This window comes from Camarhynchus parvulus, chromosome 4, assembly GCF_901933205.1.
Source record: "Camarhynchus parvulus chromosome 4, STF_HiC, whole genome shotgun sequence".
Taxonomy (NCBI): Eukaryota; Metazoa; Chordata; class Aves; order Passeriformes; family Thraupidae; genus Camarhynchus; species Camarhynchus parvulus.
In genome coordinates, this window is record NC_044574.1 from 58,260,919 (window position 1) to 58,279,035 (window position 18,117).

Sequence of the window (18,117 nt, forward strand, 5' to 3'; positions counted from 1 at the left end):
TTAATTCAGCACTGGAAAAGCTCATTTACTGCTCAGATAATTTCAGCTCCTATGAACCCTGACATGTGAATAAATGCTCCCCTGAGAACCCTGGTTCAGCTTACCCATATAATGCTGTTTATTTGACCAAAGCTACTTTTTCCTCTTACAGTATGAACCATCTTCTCTGGTTACAGGGCTGGGGGCAGGGAGGGTAGAGGGACTTTTGCTAGAAGGTTATCTATTACTGTTACTAAAGCACTTTCTAAAAATACTGTATTTTTAACATTTACTAGCTATTTATACTCTAGCTGTACATTGTGTTTGAATCTCAATTCAGAATATTTTTCAAGTGTGTCATTTACATTTCCTAGAAAGCATATCAACTGTTTGCAAAGCTCATCATGACTCCCTTAAATGTCTATTTCTGGTACCATAACATACTTCAACTAGTTTGCACTCTAAATTATCAGTGAGACCTTTCTACGTATATTTGAAAAAGTCACAGTTTACAAAGTAACTTAATTTTATTAGTTGTAAGCTCAACTTTTAGTTTCATTTCTCCATTTTCCTTTATATAATCCATCTAACCCAGAGAGAGGGCAGGCTGTTCCGGCTCACCACTGCAGCATGGAATGAGGATAATATGCAGCTTCCTTGTACTTCCATGCTAATTCCTGCTATCAGGCTTCAGCCCTGGCTTCTGAACTATGAACCCTGGTGGGTGGAACCTGCCTGCTGGGCTTGGCTAACTCAGAAACTCACAGCAGCATTCAGAGAGAGTCACTCTGCAGAGCATCCAGCACTGACAGAAGCTGCAGAAAAATAAACTGAAGCCCAAATACAGCATCTTCCAATTTCTCGATTTCATTGGTGTCTGTTGGTAGATTTTCAATAGGCTTCCTATCATCCTTATTTTTTTTTTCCTTCCCCTCCTCATTCTGGGATCACAGCCAATCCCCAGCACAGCAGCTGACTTTCCCCAGAACTAACTAGAAATATTCCGATAGACTCTATTTATAGACTCAAAAACTTAGGACTGGAAGCAGCCATCCAAATTTTTCCACTCCTTGTTTCCCTCTGTTATCTATCTGTCTATCTATCTATCCTGGGCTAACCTAAATTCCAGCTTCCTCTGGTTCTCAAGAGGGAACTATCCCACCCCCAACAGGTACACCACAGGCACATCCACCTCTTACACATTCCAAGGCACATGAGGAGAGAGCATGCAATTTACTGAGCAAACTAAAATAACAGGAAAACAGGAAAAGTGACACAGAAGTATATGTCACTCTACAAAGTATTTGAGCTGATCTTCTCTCCTGTCAGTAGCATTAGAAATCAAAGCTGAAGAAAAATCAAGATTTCTGCAAGAGATTCTACTGCCTGTACCTTAGATCTGTGCAAACTCATGAGACCAATTGGGACACACATGATTCCTTGGTTTACTATGAAAAAACAATAAATAAGAACTTTTTTTTTTAGCAGACTTAAACATTGCCTTTATTATTGTATTTTTAAAACACACACACATATCTATAGCTAATACTAGCAGAAGCCAAGTAAGGTTAGTCTCCATTAGAATAAGTACAGTAAAAATACACAGCAAAAGAAAAACTGCATCCCAAAGTAGGAAAAATATTGCAGCTGGACATATTGGACATATGATTCTGCAAAATTATCTATTTACAATACTATCAGATCCTGTTCAGCATTTCATACTGCAGATAATGTACTGAAAGTGTAACTGTTGAAACAGAAAGGCTAGTGTGCTCTGGAAGCAGCACCTGGCACATCTGATTTTTACTTAACCTTACAAATGTTGCTAGGAAACCCTACTCAATATTTACTTCAAGTCTTTAAAGAAACAGACTCATTCATACTGAGCTACTGGTGGGAGCACTGGGGACTTGGCGGAGAAGTCCCACTCTAAATTTACCCTTGACATCTCACTTTCCTAATCCACAGACCTGATGCAATACAGAAATATAATTAAGAGTTGGGTATGAGTTACCTTATGAGACCCGTAACAGTATTGGTATTTCGGACACTGCAAGTACTGCAACAAAGATATTTTCCTTGGTTTTATGCAAAATTAAATTTAAAAAAACCTACAATGTTAATGCAGAGTCTTCTAAAAACAGCATATTATTTTTACATTTTCGTGAACAGTGAGATAATTTAACAATTTTCACCATCAGTTCTCATGTCTAGTACAGAGATATATGGTACTTTCATCTGCCCATATGAAACATCACGAAAAGCCTAGATTGTACCAAAGCCAACTCATGGGAAATGTTCGTGTATTTACTGCTGCCTTTCAAACTGAGTCCATAAAATATATCTATAAAAATCAATCAAAGCTATTTCTTGTAATCTTGTAAGTGATAAGATGCTGAATATTCTTAATTTTAAGTCATGTTAGAAAAAAGCACAAGCTTTCCTAGGACCTGGGGCACTATACTGAGCTTCTATCCTCTCACACCAACACCTGCTATTTTCCTTGCTCCTATCATCCTCCTCTTTCCCATTAGATCATATATCTTATTGCCCTGCATTCCTGCTCCCAAGCTCAGTCCTATTTGGTCCTGATTTTTTTTTTTCACTGAGCATGAAAATCGCATTCCCTTGTATTAAATTACTGATTTAAGTCACACCAACATCAATATCACGTCTGAGTTTGGGGCAAGCCGCGTGATGGAAAAAAGCCAAAACACATCCCAACCAGTAGCAACTCTCCCTATGGAGTCAGACCCAAGTTCCAAGCCTCAAATACCTCAGGCAAAATTTGGAAAGAACTGTAAATGCCCATGCTGCTGGCACTGGGACAAAGAAGCCCCCATGAACACCTACTCACCCCTGCAGCTGCCAAAGCTGTGGCTGGGGCTGCCACCCCCTTGTGCCTTGAAGCATTCCAGCTTGGAACAGCAGCTTGGCAGAGGGAGGACCAGGCTTCTGTGCAGCAACATGGACCTTGCTACAACCTTCGTAGGACTTTCTTTTAATAAGCACAATATCAGGTGTTTGTGCTGAAGCAAGCAGAACCTGAAGCATCTTGAGATCATGGAAAGGGCTAATACAGGTGGAAGGGCATGGAACAATTAGTGGAGGACATGGAGTATCTTGTTTATCATAGTATGGAGGGTATGAAGATAAGAAAAGCATGAAACTCCTCTTGTGAGCTCAGGAGTCATCTGGACTTGGTATTACAGTGCTGATTCATTAGAAATTAAGAGACATTTCTAACTCTTTTTTTCCTGTAGCTACCTTATAAATAGACTTAATGACTCAAAGTCATTTACAACCACTAATACATCACCTAGTCAACTCAGTTAGCCTCATATTAAAATTAATTTACCAGACATCCACAATATCCAATTAGCTGCAAATCAATAGGCTTACTTTACAAGAATTTATTGATCCACAAAGTAGGTTTTTTTCCTGAAATGAAAATTGTAAGTCCTTAAATTAGTTTGTCTAAGTTACAGCTGCTTGTAAATACTTAAGGCAGCTGCCTATTATCAAAACAATTCTGTTTGCCTTTACAGATTAGTATTATAATAAATATCAGAATATCCCTATCTAGCTGAAAAGAAGTGAAACTCACTTAATGAAAAAAAAAACCATACAGCCTATTTGTCACTTCAGTTTCATTTCCTATTTCCAGGATTTAATTCAGCTTTTTTTTTGGATTTCTAGATTGTGGTGAAATGTGAATAAGTGGGTACTTTTCTCATTCTGGTCACAACTTATGAACAAACACATCTGCTGAAAACAGTGCCTCTGATTCTTCTGTGCAACAATTTCCTCTGCCTGTAACTCTGAATCTTTTCTCAATTACAGATGCCCGAGCTCACAGGTGAAATGCAATTACAGACTGGCAGCACCTACATTACAGGAAAAAAGGAGATCTATGGAGAGGTGTGGTCAGTCCTGAGGATCCACCATCCAGTTATAGGTGTCACAAGGGTTGTGCTTCAGGCCAGCTCCAGGGGGGTCCCATGGACAGAAGTTGAGGCTGGAATGCCCTGGGTACCGCCTGGAGTGCTTTTTTCATTCCCTTCTGGCTCAGAAATATCTGATTGCTCCCCCCTCAGCTGCCCAGTGATGTGAACCACAGGACAGAAGATGGTGGCAACTGGAAGATTCGCTTCAAAAGCACATTTCTGATCCAAATAAAAATGTAAACAAAACCTACAAACTCTGTTATTAGCCTTCTGCACCCAGTTAATTCCTGTTAATGTTAAAAAATAAATGCAGGACAATTTTCAGACCCATAATAGATACATTTAGATTCCAGAAATAAAAAAAAAAAAAAGTAAATCAGCAACTCACTTTTTACAATTCTATTTCTATACACATTAGCTCCTCTGAATTTTTTCCCTTTTTAAAATAACATGTCCATCCAAAGGACACTCGTCCTCTTTGCTTCTTCCACCAAATGGGTTTAATATGAAGTGACTAACCATCCTTTATCTCATTATCTGCATGTGCAGTTTGAAGTTGTCATTACTGCGTATTTAATCATTCAAAGTTTTCAATGCCTAATCTCCTTTTATTTACTGTCAAATCTCCAGAAACATAAATTCCAAGCAGTCCCAAGAATCAGAAAGGTTAGTTGGGAAACAAATGCAAATCAAATGCATTGTTTCACTGCAACATTATCTTATGTCATTAGTTGGCAGCAGCCATAAAGCTCTGGACCACTTCCAACATTTACTTCCATACACTGAGCAGAAGCTGACATGTCTAACCCCCCCACACTTTGTTCATCTTCCAGCTACTTTACATGGATCCAGATTAAAAATAAGGATTTAAAAATCCTAATTGTATCAACTGGAATCATTCTCTTTTACCACTGTGTATCTGAAAGAAGAGTATAGTAAAGCTGTGCAGGGTTTGCAGAGCTAATTCTGCAGCAATGTGGGTTTATTTAATGGATTTTCCAGCAGGGCAGTCTGCAACAAAGGTCCAATGCAGAATTTCGACAAGCCAGTCATGTTTAGTAACTTTTTCTAATCCTTAAAGATATTTATTGGCCAATATTTGTTTTTAATTATTAATGTTAGAAAGCCTTAGTGCCCAAAACTGAACAAAACTAAAATGGAAATAACAAAACAAACCCATGGTGTACACTAAATCCAAGCAAGTGGGCTATGAGCTGGGGGGCAATCCTTAGGAAATGGGGGAAAATGACCTCCACTGCAGCATCCCTGAATATTCTCTCTCTGCTGGGCTCAGGGTGCTCAGGGAGCTGCAGGAGTGCAGTGGTCCAGAAGCATGCATCCTCTGGCCAGAAATGACAACGTGTTCAATTTCTACCAAACCATAAAAAATAACAGACCTTGATCCTTAGAAACACCAAACATTAAATTATACTGTCTTCAAGTGGAATTCCTGAGTTTTTCCAGGGAGTTTTCCCATATCCCAGGATCCACATCTGTGCAAGATAGTTTTGTTTTATTTTAATTTATCCAAGTGAGTTTGGAAGTTAACACAGATATATCTAGCAAAGTAGCTCTGAAGCTACCATTAGAGGAAGAGCTTTCTAACCGCTCTAGCATACTGCACTCTCTAGCACAAATCTAATTTAGTTCAAAATAATGAAGCTGACAGCTCAGATAGTCTGCCTGGAAACTGTGCAAATTTCCCACCCACCTTCATTTGCAAGGTCCCTGGCACTCCAGTCTTCAAAAACGCTGAAGTGCATGACAGGTTTCTAGAGACAAGTCTTCAGCAATGCTAAAAGTGAGATCTCCGACCTTTTGGAGAAGATCATATTTGAACTCAAGCCTCCTGAGGGAATAGAAAGGTTGCTCTCATGATGCCTCAACCTTAAGGCACTTCCAGAAGTAATCCCTTTCCTAGTCTGAGGGCAGTGACTTTGATGAAACTTGACTATGAGACCACGTCCCACCTCCAGCACTGCTCCTGTCAGACGAGACGCAGTGTTTGAGCGGGGAAAATGGTGAATCACCTGCAAAAGGCTGGAGGGGGACTTTTTACAAGGGAACATGGTGATAGGACAATGGGTAATGGCTGTAACTGAAGCAGTTATATTAGGAATACCTAATTTAGATTAGGTATTTGGAAAAAATTCTCTACTTTGAAGGGTGGTGAGGCACTGGCACAGGTTGCCCAGAGCAGCTGTGGATGCCTCATCCCTGGAAGTGTTTAAGACCAGGCTGGATGGGGCTCTGAGCAGCCTTCTCTAGTTGAAGGTGGGGTTGGAACCTGACGATCTTGATCTTGGATGTTGCTTCCCAAGCCAACCCACTGTATAACAGCGAGCAGAGTCCCTTCCCCGCTCTCTTCCCTGCAGCAGCACTAAGGGAGAGCTAAAGACGCAAACACAATTGATTTTCCAAGGTGAGACGCTGCCAGAGTAAACCGGGGCTGGCCGGTTGTGAAACCACACTTGCAAAGGGCTGGGAGAGCGCAGGTCTGGCCGAGGACAGGGCGAGTGAGGTGACGCGCTCCCTCCCGGGGCACTCGCACTCGGCTCCTTGCGCAAGCCGCCCACGGGATGCGGGATGCAGGGAGCGGGCACCGTGCGCCCGGCTCCCACCAGCCACGCTCAACACCTGCCCCTTCCCTGCAGCTGGAGGCCTGGAGCTGCCAGAGAGAGGCAAAGCACAAGGTAAAAGTGTATGAAGCAGAGCACTGCCTTGCTCAGAACTGCTCCCATCTCCACGGGGCATTCCCGAGCCAGGACCGGGACAGCTCCCGTGCGCCCTCCTGACCCTCCGAGCCAGGTACAGGAGAGGAGCTGGGGGCAAAAGAAATTCGGTACAAAGGAATTTCAAACCCTGAAAACAAAGGGTTTTGCAGCACTGCACTATGATCTTAGTACAACACAGGATTCAGAAAAGCATTGCCAAAAATGCTGGCAAGACCCTGCAGTTCTCAGCAGCTAGGAGCGGCAAAATTCTGGTCAGAACAAATTACTGAATTCTCCATTCTGCCCTCTGATTAAAAGTTCTCAGACCACTGATAGATTACACTGCCCAAAATAAACCTCTAAAATACCGCTTTGATTTGGAGACTCTAAGGCTAAACGTGCACCCAAAAGGGCCATACACACATAAAAATAAGGAATTAAGATATTCTCACAAATCCAAAAGATTCAGAAGGCATTATTAAAAATGATATGAAGATTTTAATTTCTTTTGTGGTTTTTTTTTTCCGAAGACCTAACTGCTATGGAATTGGTTTATAAAGCTGCCATTTTTTGGGGTAACACCTCTCAAAAGTAGATATGCAATGAAAAGCACAATAGAAAAGACTCATGTACTCAGCAGAAATTTTAGCCTGAAAGCTCATTCAAAAAACTTATTTCATCTCCAGATGCAAGTAGAAAGTATTGTTTAGGAGAGAAGATGGAAATGAGCAAAGTGATAGAAAAATTGTCAGAAACATTCAGCAATTAGTCTGAAATTTGCTTTTTAACCTTAGGGCTGTAACTCTTTGATCTATTATTATCACTAACCACAATCAGCAGCATTTCCATGCATCTTAGAAGGAGCATACAAATTCCTATAAGCCATTTTATGTATTATCCACAAATACTGGATTTTGTTCCTGCTCAGAGGTTCTAACCAAAATCTACTTTTATTTTTCTCCTTTTCAGAAAATAGCATTACATATTAACTCCAAATATGAAATTTAAGCTATCAGCTTGTTCATGAAGCCAACAGGCAGCTTAGAGATCACAGATTTGAAGAAATTTAATTTAGCAACCAGCTAACAAGAAACTCTAATGTAATTGCAGGTGCTTAATTCACTGTTTAAGATAAAAACTAAAATTCCAGTTATTTTCTGATCTACCACAGCAGTGGGGGAACTTCTGCTATAATATAACTCAGTAAAGAAATGTCATCTTTCAAAAATATTTATTCACATACTGAATAGATACAAACAGTGTTACATATACTTTTAAGAATCCAGAATGAACAGCATGGATTTGGTTTTCTGCACTTTTTTTGTTTTGGGAGAGGGTTTCGGGAGACTGGGGTGGGATTGGGGGGGGGGCAGCGTTGTTTGATGTATTTTGAATCTTTCAGCACTGATTTCAGCAAAATAAAGACAACCCCCCAGACCACCTCCTTTCAGAAAACACACTGTTAAGCTCTGATAAACCACATTAATAAACCTCACTGCAAAACAAAACAAAAACAAACCAAAAAAACCCCAACTCCAAACAAGGTCACAAAGTCTCCCATTTAAAGAGACCATTTATTTGAAAATTTTGCCCTGAAAGCAAACCAACCCTGAAGGTTTTTGTAAAATCCCGGGGTCCCTGAAGGGAAAGCCATGGATGCACAGAAATCCTGTCTCCAAGTCCGAGGAGGGAGTGCCTCCTCCCACGCAAGCCCTGCAGAGAGGGGGAGACGCTGCCGCTCCTCTTGCCGGCAGTGGTACCGGAGCAGGCTCCACTGGGAACTGCTGCCATGGATAAACAGGCACTTCCTGACCTGGGAGCCCTTCCCCTGCAGCCTTAGCCAAAAACGTGTGCCTTCCTCCAAGGTCAGCCTGACTCCTCCAGCAGCAAAGCCGAGGTGGCTGCAGCAGGAGAGGGCTGTGGGAGAGCCCACCAGACGGTGACCTTCTGCTGCGGGTGACACAAGTAGGGCAGCGAGCAGCCACATCATGCCATGGTCTATTTAGGGTGCATTCAGACGTGCCCAATAACACTGCGTGCCCAATTCCACTGCACCCAATGGAAATACTGCTGCTTTTTCTCTTCCTCTCCACAGATCTCTCACTCAGAGGAGACTGCAACCGAAGTAATTCATATGCTGAGCACCAGGCACTGTGTAGCAACCAGCTGCATGTGAAAACTGATAAAAGTACTAAACTTAGATGGATTTAATACCTGTTTTTCACACACTCTTTTTAGTTTCCTCGTTGGACCATTTTTATCACTCTTAGACAGCCATATTTTAAGACACATTTGCCAGAGAACAAGTTATGGTTCTATATTCATCCTTAACTGTGGTATTTTCTGACCTCTGAGATCTTAAATCTCAAATCACAGCACTCCATTGTTCTTCAAGAAGTTTTGGTCAAAACAAGTCCATTATTAACTCCATCTCCTACAACTCTGCTCAAAGACTCAATACATGCAATTGAAAAAGAGAAAATGCCTTAAAACTACGCCCTGAAAATACCAGCGTTGGGATTATGGCTGGACAATACATTATCTTTTAGCAGAAAGGTGCACTTGGGATATTTCACAGGCTCCACTCCCTTTCCATCCCTGCAGTTTGTTCTCGCGTCCGTATCACATCAAACTGCTCACCAAGTTTCACTGTCCTGTTGGTTCTTTGGAGCTTCAGAGTGGACTGGATCAGGAACCCAATCTTGCTCTCACATACAACAAGCCAAATCAGAGGGCAAAGCCAGAATCAGAGCAGACAAGGCATGGCCCAACAGAGTATTTTCACCACTGCAAATAATATATTGTTCAGCTACAAGTGACACCCAACAGCAGCCACTGCTCCAGCCTGGGATCAGCAGAGCACCAATGAGTACCTGACAATCTGATTCAGCCAGGCAGAGCACTCCACAGCAGGTTGTAGCTCCATTAATGTTAAGCGCTGGTTGAGTAAGGCCAGGTTATTGAACCACAACTTAACAATTTACTCCCTCTGCAGACAACACGAGTACTGCACGAGCACTGAATCTGCTGCAGCAATCCCTGTGCTTGCCTGCCTTGCTGCAACACACATCTCCTAAAACAGGACTGGAACATTTTTTATACAGTTCATCCTTTTCTGTCTTCCAGTCCTCATGAAAATGGACTGATCCATACTGTCAGAAAATGCACCATCAAAATTTCTTCTGCTTGTTATAAAATCTGTGCATTGAAGGTGACCCCCAGAAAACCATCAAAACAAGATTATCATAGTCAGATTCCATATCACCAAAAGCGATACAAAATCTAGGCAACAACATTAGCTACTACCAGAATTAAACATGGCAAACTGATTTCCAACAGCCAAGTACTGCAAAGTTGAGTGGTATCAACCTGAAACATTTTGGAAATACACAACTTTATTTACCGCTGCACAAAGAAACAACCAAGCCCTAGATCCTGGCACCCAGCTTGACAACAGAGCTCCTATTTCCCCAGATGGGGAAGATCCACCCAGCTCTGGAACACAATTTTCCATTAATGTGGACTTCCCTATGCCACAGCACAGGAGGCAATGGATATATATAATTTTCAGGAAAAATAAGGCATTATTTGCATACATATTTTAAGGGAAAATACTTTATACAGACTTTGAACTTCTCAATAAAGAGCAATACAAAAACCCAGCACCCTCACCAAAATAACAACAAAGAAAGCTGTAGAAAGTAAAAAGCTGTTCAGTGCACGCTGGTATGCCCAAGGGAACCTTTCAGCCTCCTGGGCTGACATATTAATACAGACTTCTAATTTCTTTAGCGAGAAATAAAAAATATGCAGAGGTCTCAGCTTTGTCAAGACTATATCCAAAGCTGCATTAAAAAAAGACACAAAATTATACAAGAACCTACAAAAACAAGTATACCGTCTCAAATTGAAATAAAGGAAAAATATAGATTTCAGCCTATGGTGCATGGTATTAGAGAATCCTTTCTGCAAAAGGTTTGCACAGTAAATTTTTGGGAAGATAAAAGGGAATACAGTCCTGCCAAGCATGGAGAATATTTTAACAGCACAGTCCTTTTCTCATAAAGTCCGTCAGCAAACAGAGGTCAAGGCCATTCATAAATTCTAAAAATAATATTTACCAGGCCTTTATCTTTCTGGCAGGTATAATTCTGGTAAGTGACTATTCTAGATAATATTTAACATAAAAGTTTATTTACAAAAATACTTGCAATAGCCTGAAATCAGATTTTAACCAGAATCAATTCAAGCCAGTAAAGGCTACAGGTAAATCAGGATCATGTTGCTGGGTTGCCTTCTGGTTTTGGGTTGGGTGAGATGGCTTTTTTGGGGGGCTTTTTCAAGTAGGGTCTAAGAAATAAATACTGACCCATGTGAATGGCATCCCTAAAATACTATCAATGTCTGATCAAAAATTTATTGAAACACTATTATAGATAAACATATGCAATTCATATTAAAACACTAAATTTTCTGAATAGCACATCAAACTTTGTGCATTCCTCCCACGCTGGATTACGCCAGTGGAATTGCCGGGAAGAAATGACAGTAGGAGGGAGTATAGCCCCTCTGTTTCCACCACAAGCACTGAGAAAAGCGAGTACACGTGTGTACATACATGAGTTAATATGGAAATTAGAGGGAAAAGGCACATTTGCACAAGAAGCTTTAGGTAAGAGCTAATGCAGCAGAAAGGTCATTCTCCTCAATTTTTACTGTTGTTTTAAGCAACCATGACATTTTCGTAGGCCATTTTGAAAATCACATAATTGGCACGCTCATGGGGCTTAGGCTAGCACCCCAATTCAGACAAGCACTGATCACCCTATAGTGAAATCTTATCTGGATTCTTTGTGTAGGTTTTCATCAATGACATCACACAATTGCACATACCTTATTTTTCAAGCCCACTTAGTGATTATTTAGTTTAGAAACCAGTATTTCTTAGAAATGCCATTTGTGGAAGGAGGAATCTATACACCCAGCCAGACAGGTATGATTCACCCTTTATTAAAAATTACAAATGTAAAATCTTTCAAAAACAAAGACATGTTCTGCATGCCTATTAGCAGAAGAAAAATATTTAAAAGAGAATAAGGCAATTTGGTTTCCCTTAAGAGGCTCTCATTCCCCAAACACCACAATCTGCAATGTTATAAAAAAGTTACTATCAACTAACTTAAAAAGAACCATAACTGTGTGCATCTAATGAAAGTAACTGAAGGGAAAAAAAAGAAATGTTCTAGTTGGCAGTGGGTGATTGGCACAATCAACAAGGTAGCAAGGCATTTTAAATGCCTCAACTATGGTTATTAGACACTACCACTGATTCAAGAAAGGGAACACTCGAATATGATTTTTTTTAACAGCAATATTCTTAGGATTCATTATAAATATGAAAAGTCAATGTCATCCACTCCTTTTCACCATGTAAGCTGCAAGTCTGAGGCAGTTCAGAAAGGGTATGACATCAGGGTTCAGAAAATAATGCTGCTAAAACAAGACATATTCCATGCTGGTCATCTATTGGCTTTAGAGAACCATGCAGCCTATTTTTTCCCTTCACCTTATTCTTTGCTTGCAGCCATTTATATTGCAAGCAAAAAAAAAAAGACCAAGTCTTAGAATACCAGAAGCTTCAAAATATTGCAAACTTTGAAGGGTTAATCACATGCTGTAAAAGCCTGCAAAATGTGCGATGCCTGATATGACTGACACATCAGAAAAAAAACCTGGAAATAGTAAGGATCTGGTTTAGATGTAGAGGACAGAGGTGTGATGCTGCTGTTCTGATGACATGAAGGAAGAGGTATTTTGCAATCCCCATGCCACACGGATATGGGACAGCTGAAACCAACCTTGCTTGGGATGTTGGGTCTGGCACAGTTTTAAGCTATGTGTGTTTTATTACAACACCTCAGAGCACTAACTAATTTGAGCCTGATTTCCTCTGTTCTAGCTGCAAAACAGCACAGAAACAAAGAGAAAAATAAAGGTCAGTCTGAGGTTCAATAGCAAGGCTGAGCTTTTACATGTGTGACATCTTATGTGGAGTCTTTATGACTTGTCTCACCAGCAGACAAATATCTCAGCAGGCACCTCTGCAATCAAACCTGCACTGCCAAAAAGATCTCTGCACGAATTTAACTTGAAAATTTTAAGGGCTTTGCACAGGTCCCTGGCTGCACTGTTGGCATTGAGCCATCACCAGCCAGATTAAGAGCAACATTTAGTTAAATAATGGGGTTGATTCTGAGATTTGAAATGATGACACATGTCCTCATCTGGAGTACAGATCAGGATGCCTGGAGTGTCGCAACTCCGCAGATCTCCATCACCTGAACAAAATTCCACACGTAAGAGCTCAGAGCACTAAACATTTCAGAATACCCATCCTGCAGAGTGGCAACTACACTCACCTGCAAATCCTACAGAGATACCAGCTTGGAGAACAAAGACAGGAAAGTGGACCCAGCCTGTGTCATCATCAAACCTGATTACATGTACTGATCTAGAGCTACATTGGACTAATGTCAGATCAGGAGACTCCTTTAAAAGCCTTATAAGAAACTGTCACTCCAAACACAACTATTGATGGCAACTTTGTTCCTTCCTGCATTATTTCCTTGTTTATTGTCCCTGCAATGGATGACAGCCTTGACTCAGTGCAAGCATTCAGTCACACAAGAGTTCTCACAGCTGGCAGGAGCTACCTGTCCAAGCAACAGTGCTCAACCACAAAGGCAGTAAGATATTGGGTCTTTGTATTCAGGCATTCCATCAGTCTTCTGGTGAACTTTTCTCACTATATAAATAATGCAATTTATGAAAATTTCATCAGGTAAAATAACTAAGGAACAGTGACTCCATCTTCCTTAATCCAAGAAAGTACATTTAAACCAAGACTGGATGGTAACAAATATCCAGCTACAAGCAAAGTTCAGCATGATGGTAGGACACAGCCCTTTCAAGCTGAGTATATTAAAAAGTGCATTCTTTTTCGAGACCATATTAGAAATGGCCAAAGAAGAAGTGAAGTATGGCCTACAAAATGAAAGAGAGATTGTAGCAGTGCTGGACAGAACTGACAGTAAAATGAAAACAGTTTTTTTTTTCCTCCTTATAGGTAGATAGGCTGATTTCCCTCCTGAAAAGCACCAGTATTTTAGATATTATGTTTTTCACTGCAACACTATTTTCAGAAATCTGTAGTATCATACAAATATGGAAAACACCACGCATCCTCCTAACCCCACGCCAAGAATAAGGCAGATGCTTCATTCACTGAGGGCAGCTGCATAGCTCGTGATGAGCAAGAAAAACCACTTGAGAAAGGTAAATGCCAATCTGTCACTGGCTATTTGAGCTTTGGCACAAGCCTTTGGTCAGCCTGCTGGGTACATGGGTGTGCTGTGCAACCATTTGAACTCAGGCATGCTGTCAGAGGTGCTTCAGAACATGTACTATTGACTCTGTGACTAGGTGGTTTAGGAAAGTAGGCATCCCTCATGCAGCTCAAGGACATCTGCTTGAAGAAGGACGTGCTGCCACAGATCAGCCAAGAAAGCCAAATTCAGATGACACTTGCTCATTTCTCTTCCACCAAAAGTGAGGGGATCAGTTTATCCATTTCTCCCTTTCAAATGCATCAAGTTTTAACAGCTCTCCTCCTTCTGGAGGCATTTTTCTATATATATAAACCAAATGTTCCTACAGTTAAAATACAGAAATAATATGTTGCCACAGGCTTGCAACGTTGTTTTTTAAACTTAACCAGTTAAAGTCCAGTGCAAACACAGAACCATGCTTCTTCACAAAAACAGATTCCTGACACTACCATTTTCTTATCCTCATCTCAACATTTCATCTGAGGTACCACACATTCAAGCACTAGCTAAGAAAAAAATAACCATTATAGGACACAAGAGAGCAATTTTACTAAGCTCTCATTATAGGAAAAACAACATTTGTAGTAGTAAGAGCTCATAAACATACTAAAGCCATACCTTCAAGCCTAATAACAACAGAATACAGTATGTTCTTCTTAAATATTAAAGCCAGCATTTGACTTTCATTAAAGGCAGAGTAAAATACAGCAAGATAGCCACAAATCTAATAATTATGGAAATTCAAACAAAGAATTACGCATCAGACTGAAAAATACCACCCTGGTCCTCATTTTAATTCACGCCTTGTTTGTTTAGTGCAGGGGAAGAAACAAAAAAAATGAGATTAAAAAAGAAAAAAAAAGTAGCAATTTGCCAGCTCACCTGGACACATTTTCTGGAATGTACTCTAGAACTGGATACCCATCACTTCTTCTGGATGCCAGCTCCGAATGCGACTTCCACGTCTCCACGAGCGTGCTGACAGCAGGGAAGGAGCTCAAGTGCTGAAATGTCTGCTCTCGAGCAACCGGCCGCGACAAGGATATTGTGCCCTGGGCACCGATCCTGTAGTGAAATGACTGTCCACCTGAATTTACCCCCACAATGGCAGAGGATGGTATACTGTTCTCTTGGTAATAGCTGCCATCATCAGGCTCCTGCTTAATCCCCACACGTAGGCCTGGATTTGGAAAACCGCTACCTTCACAATTTCCATCAAATGAAGAAACAGGTGGTCCTAAAATCCCAGAAAGAGAGTAATAGTCTTTGTCATCCATAAAAGAAAAATAAGAGCCATCTGTAAATGGGAAAGGATTTACTGTTTGATTCCCTTTAAAGGAGGCACCAGAACAAGGATGTTTGGCCGACTCTTGCTTCACTGGTACTGGAAAGGGGGAATCTGAGTTTATTTTGCTGCTGCTGCTGTCGCCGATGCAGGCGCTGCCAAAGGACCCGTCTGGCTCGGGCTTTATGAACTGAACAAGGTTCATCTGGCTGTTGTTGGAGATGGCGTTCTCCATTTCCTCCATCTTAGGAAACGTGAGTTCTTGAGCACCCTTGTCTTTTGTTTCTGGACTGGGAACTGTATCTTGGCTTCTGCTACGCCCCACTGGCGTGCCGGAAGGCGGGAACCCTATGGAGTTGTTAACGGGGCTACAGATGGATGATCCCACAGTGCTAACCGCTGGACTAGAACGCGTGGACCTATTATTGGCATTGGAAGGGCTGGCAATGGAGCTCCTGGAGTTCAGGTTTGCAGGACTGGACACAGAAGATCGCATAGTGATATTGTTGGGACTCGAGACGGGAGATTTCACGCTGCAGTGGCTGGGAGGGCTGGAGATTGGCGACTTCATGCTACTGATAGGGCTGGAAAGCGGAGAGCCGACGTTGCTGACGTGCGCGGGGCTGTGCAACATGGAGCCCCGGCTCTCAACGTTGGGCGAGCGCGACAGAGGGGTGCCCTGCCCCATGGGGCTGTGCATGGCAAAGTTCCCAAAGCTAGCGGTAGTTGAGGACATGGAGTTAACTCCCGCAGGACTACATACTGAAGAGGCCATGTTCTGAGGGCTGCAGCCTGAGGGGCTTTTCTCTTGACACATGATGGGGCTTTTGACAATTGTGTGCATGGCACCGCCGTTCACGGTGCTCCCAGAGTCTGACATCAGAGACCTCAAGGGCCTGCTGGCGCTGTGGAGGGGAGAGGAGCAATGGCCATTCTCCTTGTAGAGCTTCACCAGCTGCTCCACATTCTGGTAGATCTTTCCTGGGCTCCCCTGGTTCTGCTGATCGTAGTGGTAATCGGCGTCTCGTATCGAATCCATATATAAACCCATGGATTCGGCCACCGTTGCCGACAGCTCCTTGGACTCTGTTTCGGTTTTGATGTCAGAGCGCAGGAGACCAGGCTGGCTGTTGTCTTGCTGCAGGCAGGAGAGTAGCTCAGGTTTTTCTTTGCCGTTTCCTTGAGCGCTGCTGTTTGCGAAAGTGCCGGCGGCGCAGCTGACGTTTACAATCTCCATGTAGTTACTGTCATCAGTCTGCTCTCCAGCACCTATGGAAGAATACTCCACAGACTGAGAAACTTGACCCCACCGTCTCTCCATATCTAAGCCTTCTGGGTAGCTGTGGTATCCTTTTGTCTCCATAACTAGCAAAGACATATATAAAAAAGTAAAATTAATGACAGGACAGTGTGACTTCCTAAGGAAATTTCCTAATTTCCTAAGGAAACAAGGCGTATCCGCTTTCTCTGTCTATCCTCCTCTCTCTCTCTGCCTGCCAGTCCCATTTCCCTGCCCCATCCATCATCTCTCAACCATTTGTCCAATTTCAATCAAACCAAGGGAAAGGTCTCATGGATATGACAGCCCTATGGGCTCAGGGAGAAAACAGCTCAGCAGTTAGGGAACACCCAAATTATTGCTCCCAGCCCTGCCCCAAAAGGAACGGCTTGTCAATGTCAGCAAACCGCCCACCCTCGCTGGCCATAGCCCCACAGTCAGTCAGTGCCAGCTGTACCACGGGCTGTCCCTCACCTAAAAAAGGGAAAGGGGAGTAAGGAAGGAGGGGATCCAGAGAGGTCCTGAAAGGACATGCTGGTGGCAGGCAGGATGAAAACCCTGTGGAAATTGCTCATTACAGAGCTTGGAGGAGCTCTGCTCCTCCAAGGACCTTCCACTGCCATGTTACACGGACAACAAAGCAAGGGAGACTGCTCTTTTAAGGGGATTTCTCTTCATCATCCTCACCATTCAGCCTAACACAGGATGCTTTAGAAGGAACCAGTGGGTCTGAGGGGCTGGGAGCTGACTTGCCCTTTCCGAGCTACACAAACTTCTCGCGCAACCTCCCAAAGAAACATGAAGGTGTGGGGAGACAAGGAGGACAGCAGATCAGCAGGAAGCATTTCTGCCACAGAGGAAGGGGATCAGACTAGGTGGGAATGCATGGCTGTTAAATGGATCCATAACTCTGCCAATTCTGCAAACTCTGATGGCAGCCAGCAAGAGGAATATATAAAGAAAATTATATATTGTTCTAAAATGGACCCTAAAAAAACCCCTCCCATCCCACATGCCACGTTCTCCAGGTAAGGAGCAAAATGCATGACCCAGTCTCTAATAATCTGAAAACCACATATAAGTAACAACAATTTCTTATTTTTTAAGGATTTGGCTCATAGTATCATTAGAACTGCAGAAACTCAAGTGCCAATAGTTATAATATCAATATTATGCACATATTTTTTCCTTTCACAATGTATTAATTTTCCAATATTTAATTTAGTGTTCTACCCCTTTACTTAACACTTTTTAAATAAGCTATTTTGAGCAAAATAATAAAAACAAAACAAAAAACCATAAACTGAATGACTTGAATACTTCTTTGCCCTTACTTAATTGGAACTATAGCCCAATGCTTACATTTCCCTCAAGCACAAATTTTATTAGAACCCAGAATTAGGTCTCACATCATCATGTACATTAAATCACATTCCTACAGTATAAAATTTTCAGACAGAAGTGCCTAATTCCACATAAAGTCACTCCCAGATAATCACCTACCCCTGATTTAAGTGCTGAGCAA

The 18,117-nt window shown here is 41.9% G+C and overlaps 1 protein-coding gene across 5 annotated transcripts in view; it reads right to left on the bottom strand.

Moving 5' to 3' along the window:
• The window catches only part of NR3C2 (nuclear receptor subfamily 3 group C member 2), a 190,286-nt gene that overhangs the window by 168,225 nt on the left and 3,944 nt on the right, over window positions 1-18,117 (bottom strand). For 4 of the 5 annotated variants that reach the window (XM_030948082.1, XM_030948083.1, XM_030948084.1 and 1 more), the window contains exon 2: window positions 14,911-16,678. In XM_030948082.1, the coding sequence (XP_030803942.1) occupies window positions 14,911-16,678 (1,768 nt within the window). The remainder of the gene's footprint in view (window positions 1-14,910; window positions 16,679-18,117) is intronic. The other variant, XM_030948086.1, reaches the window with a different exon arrangement.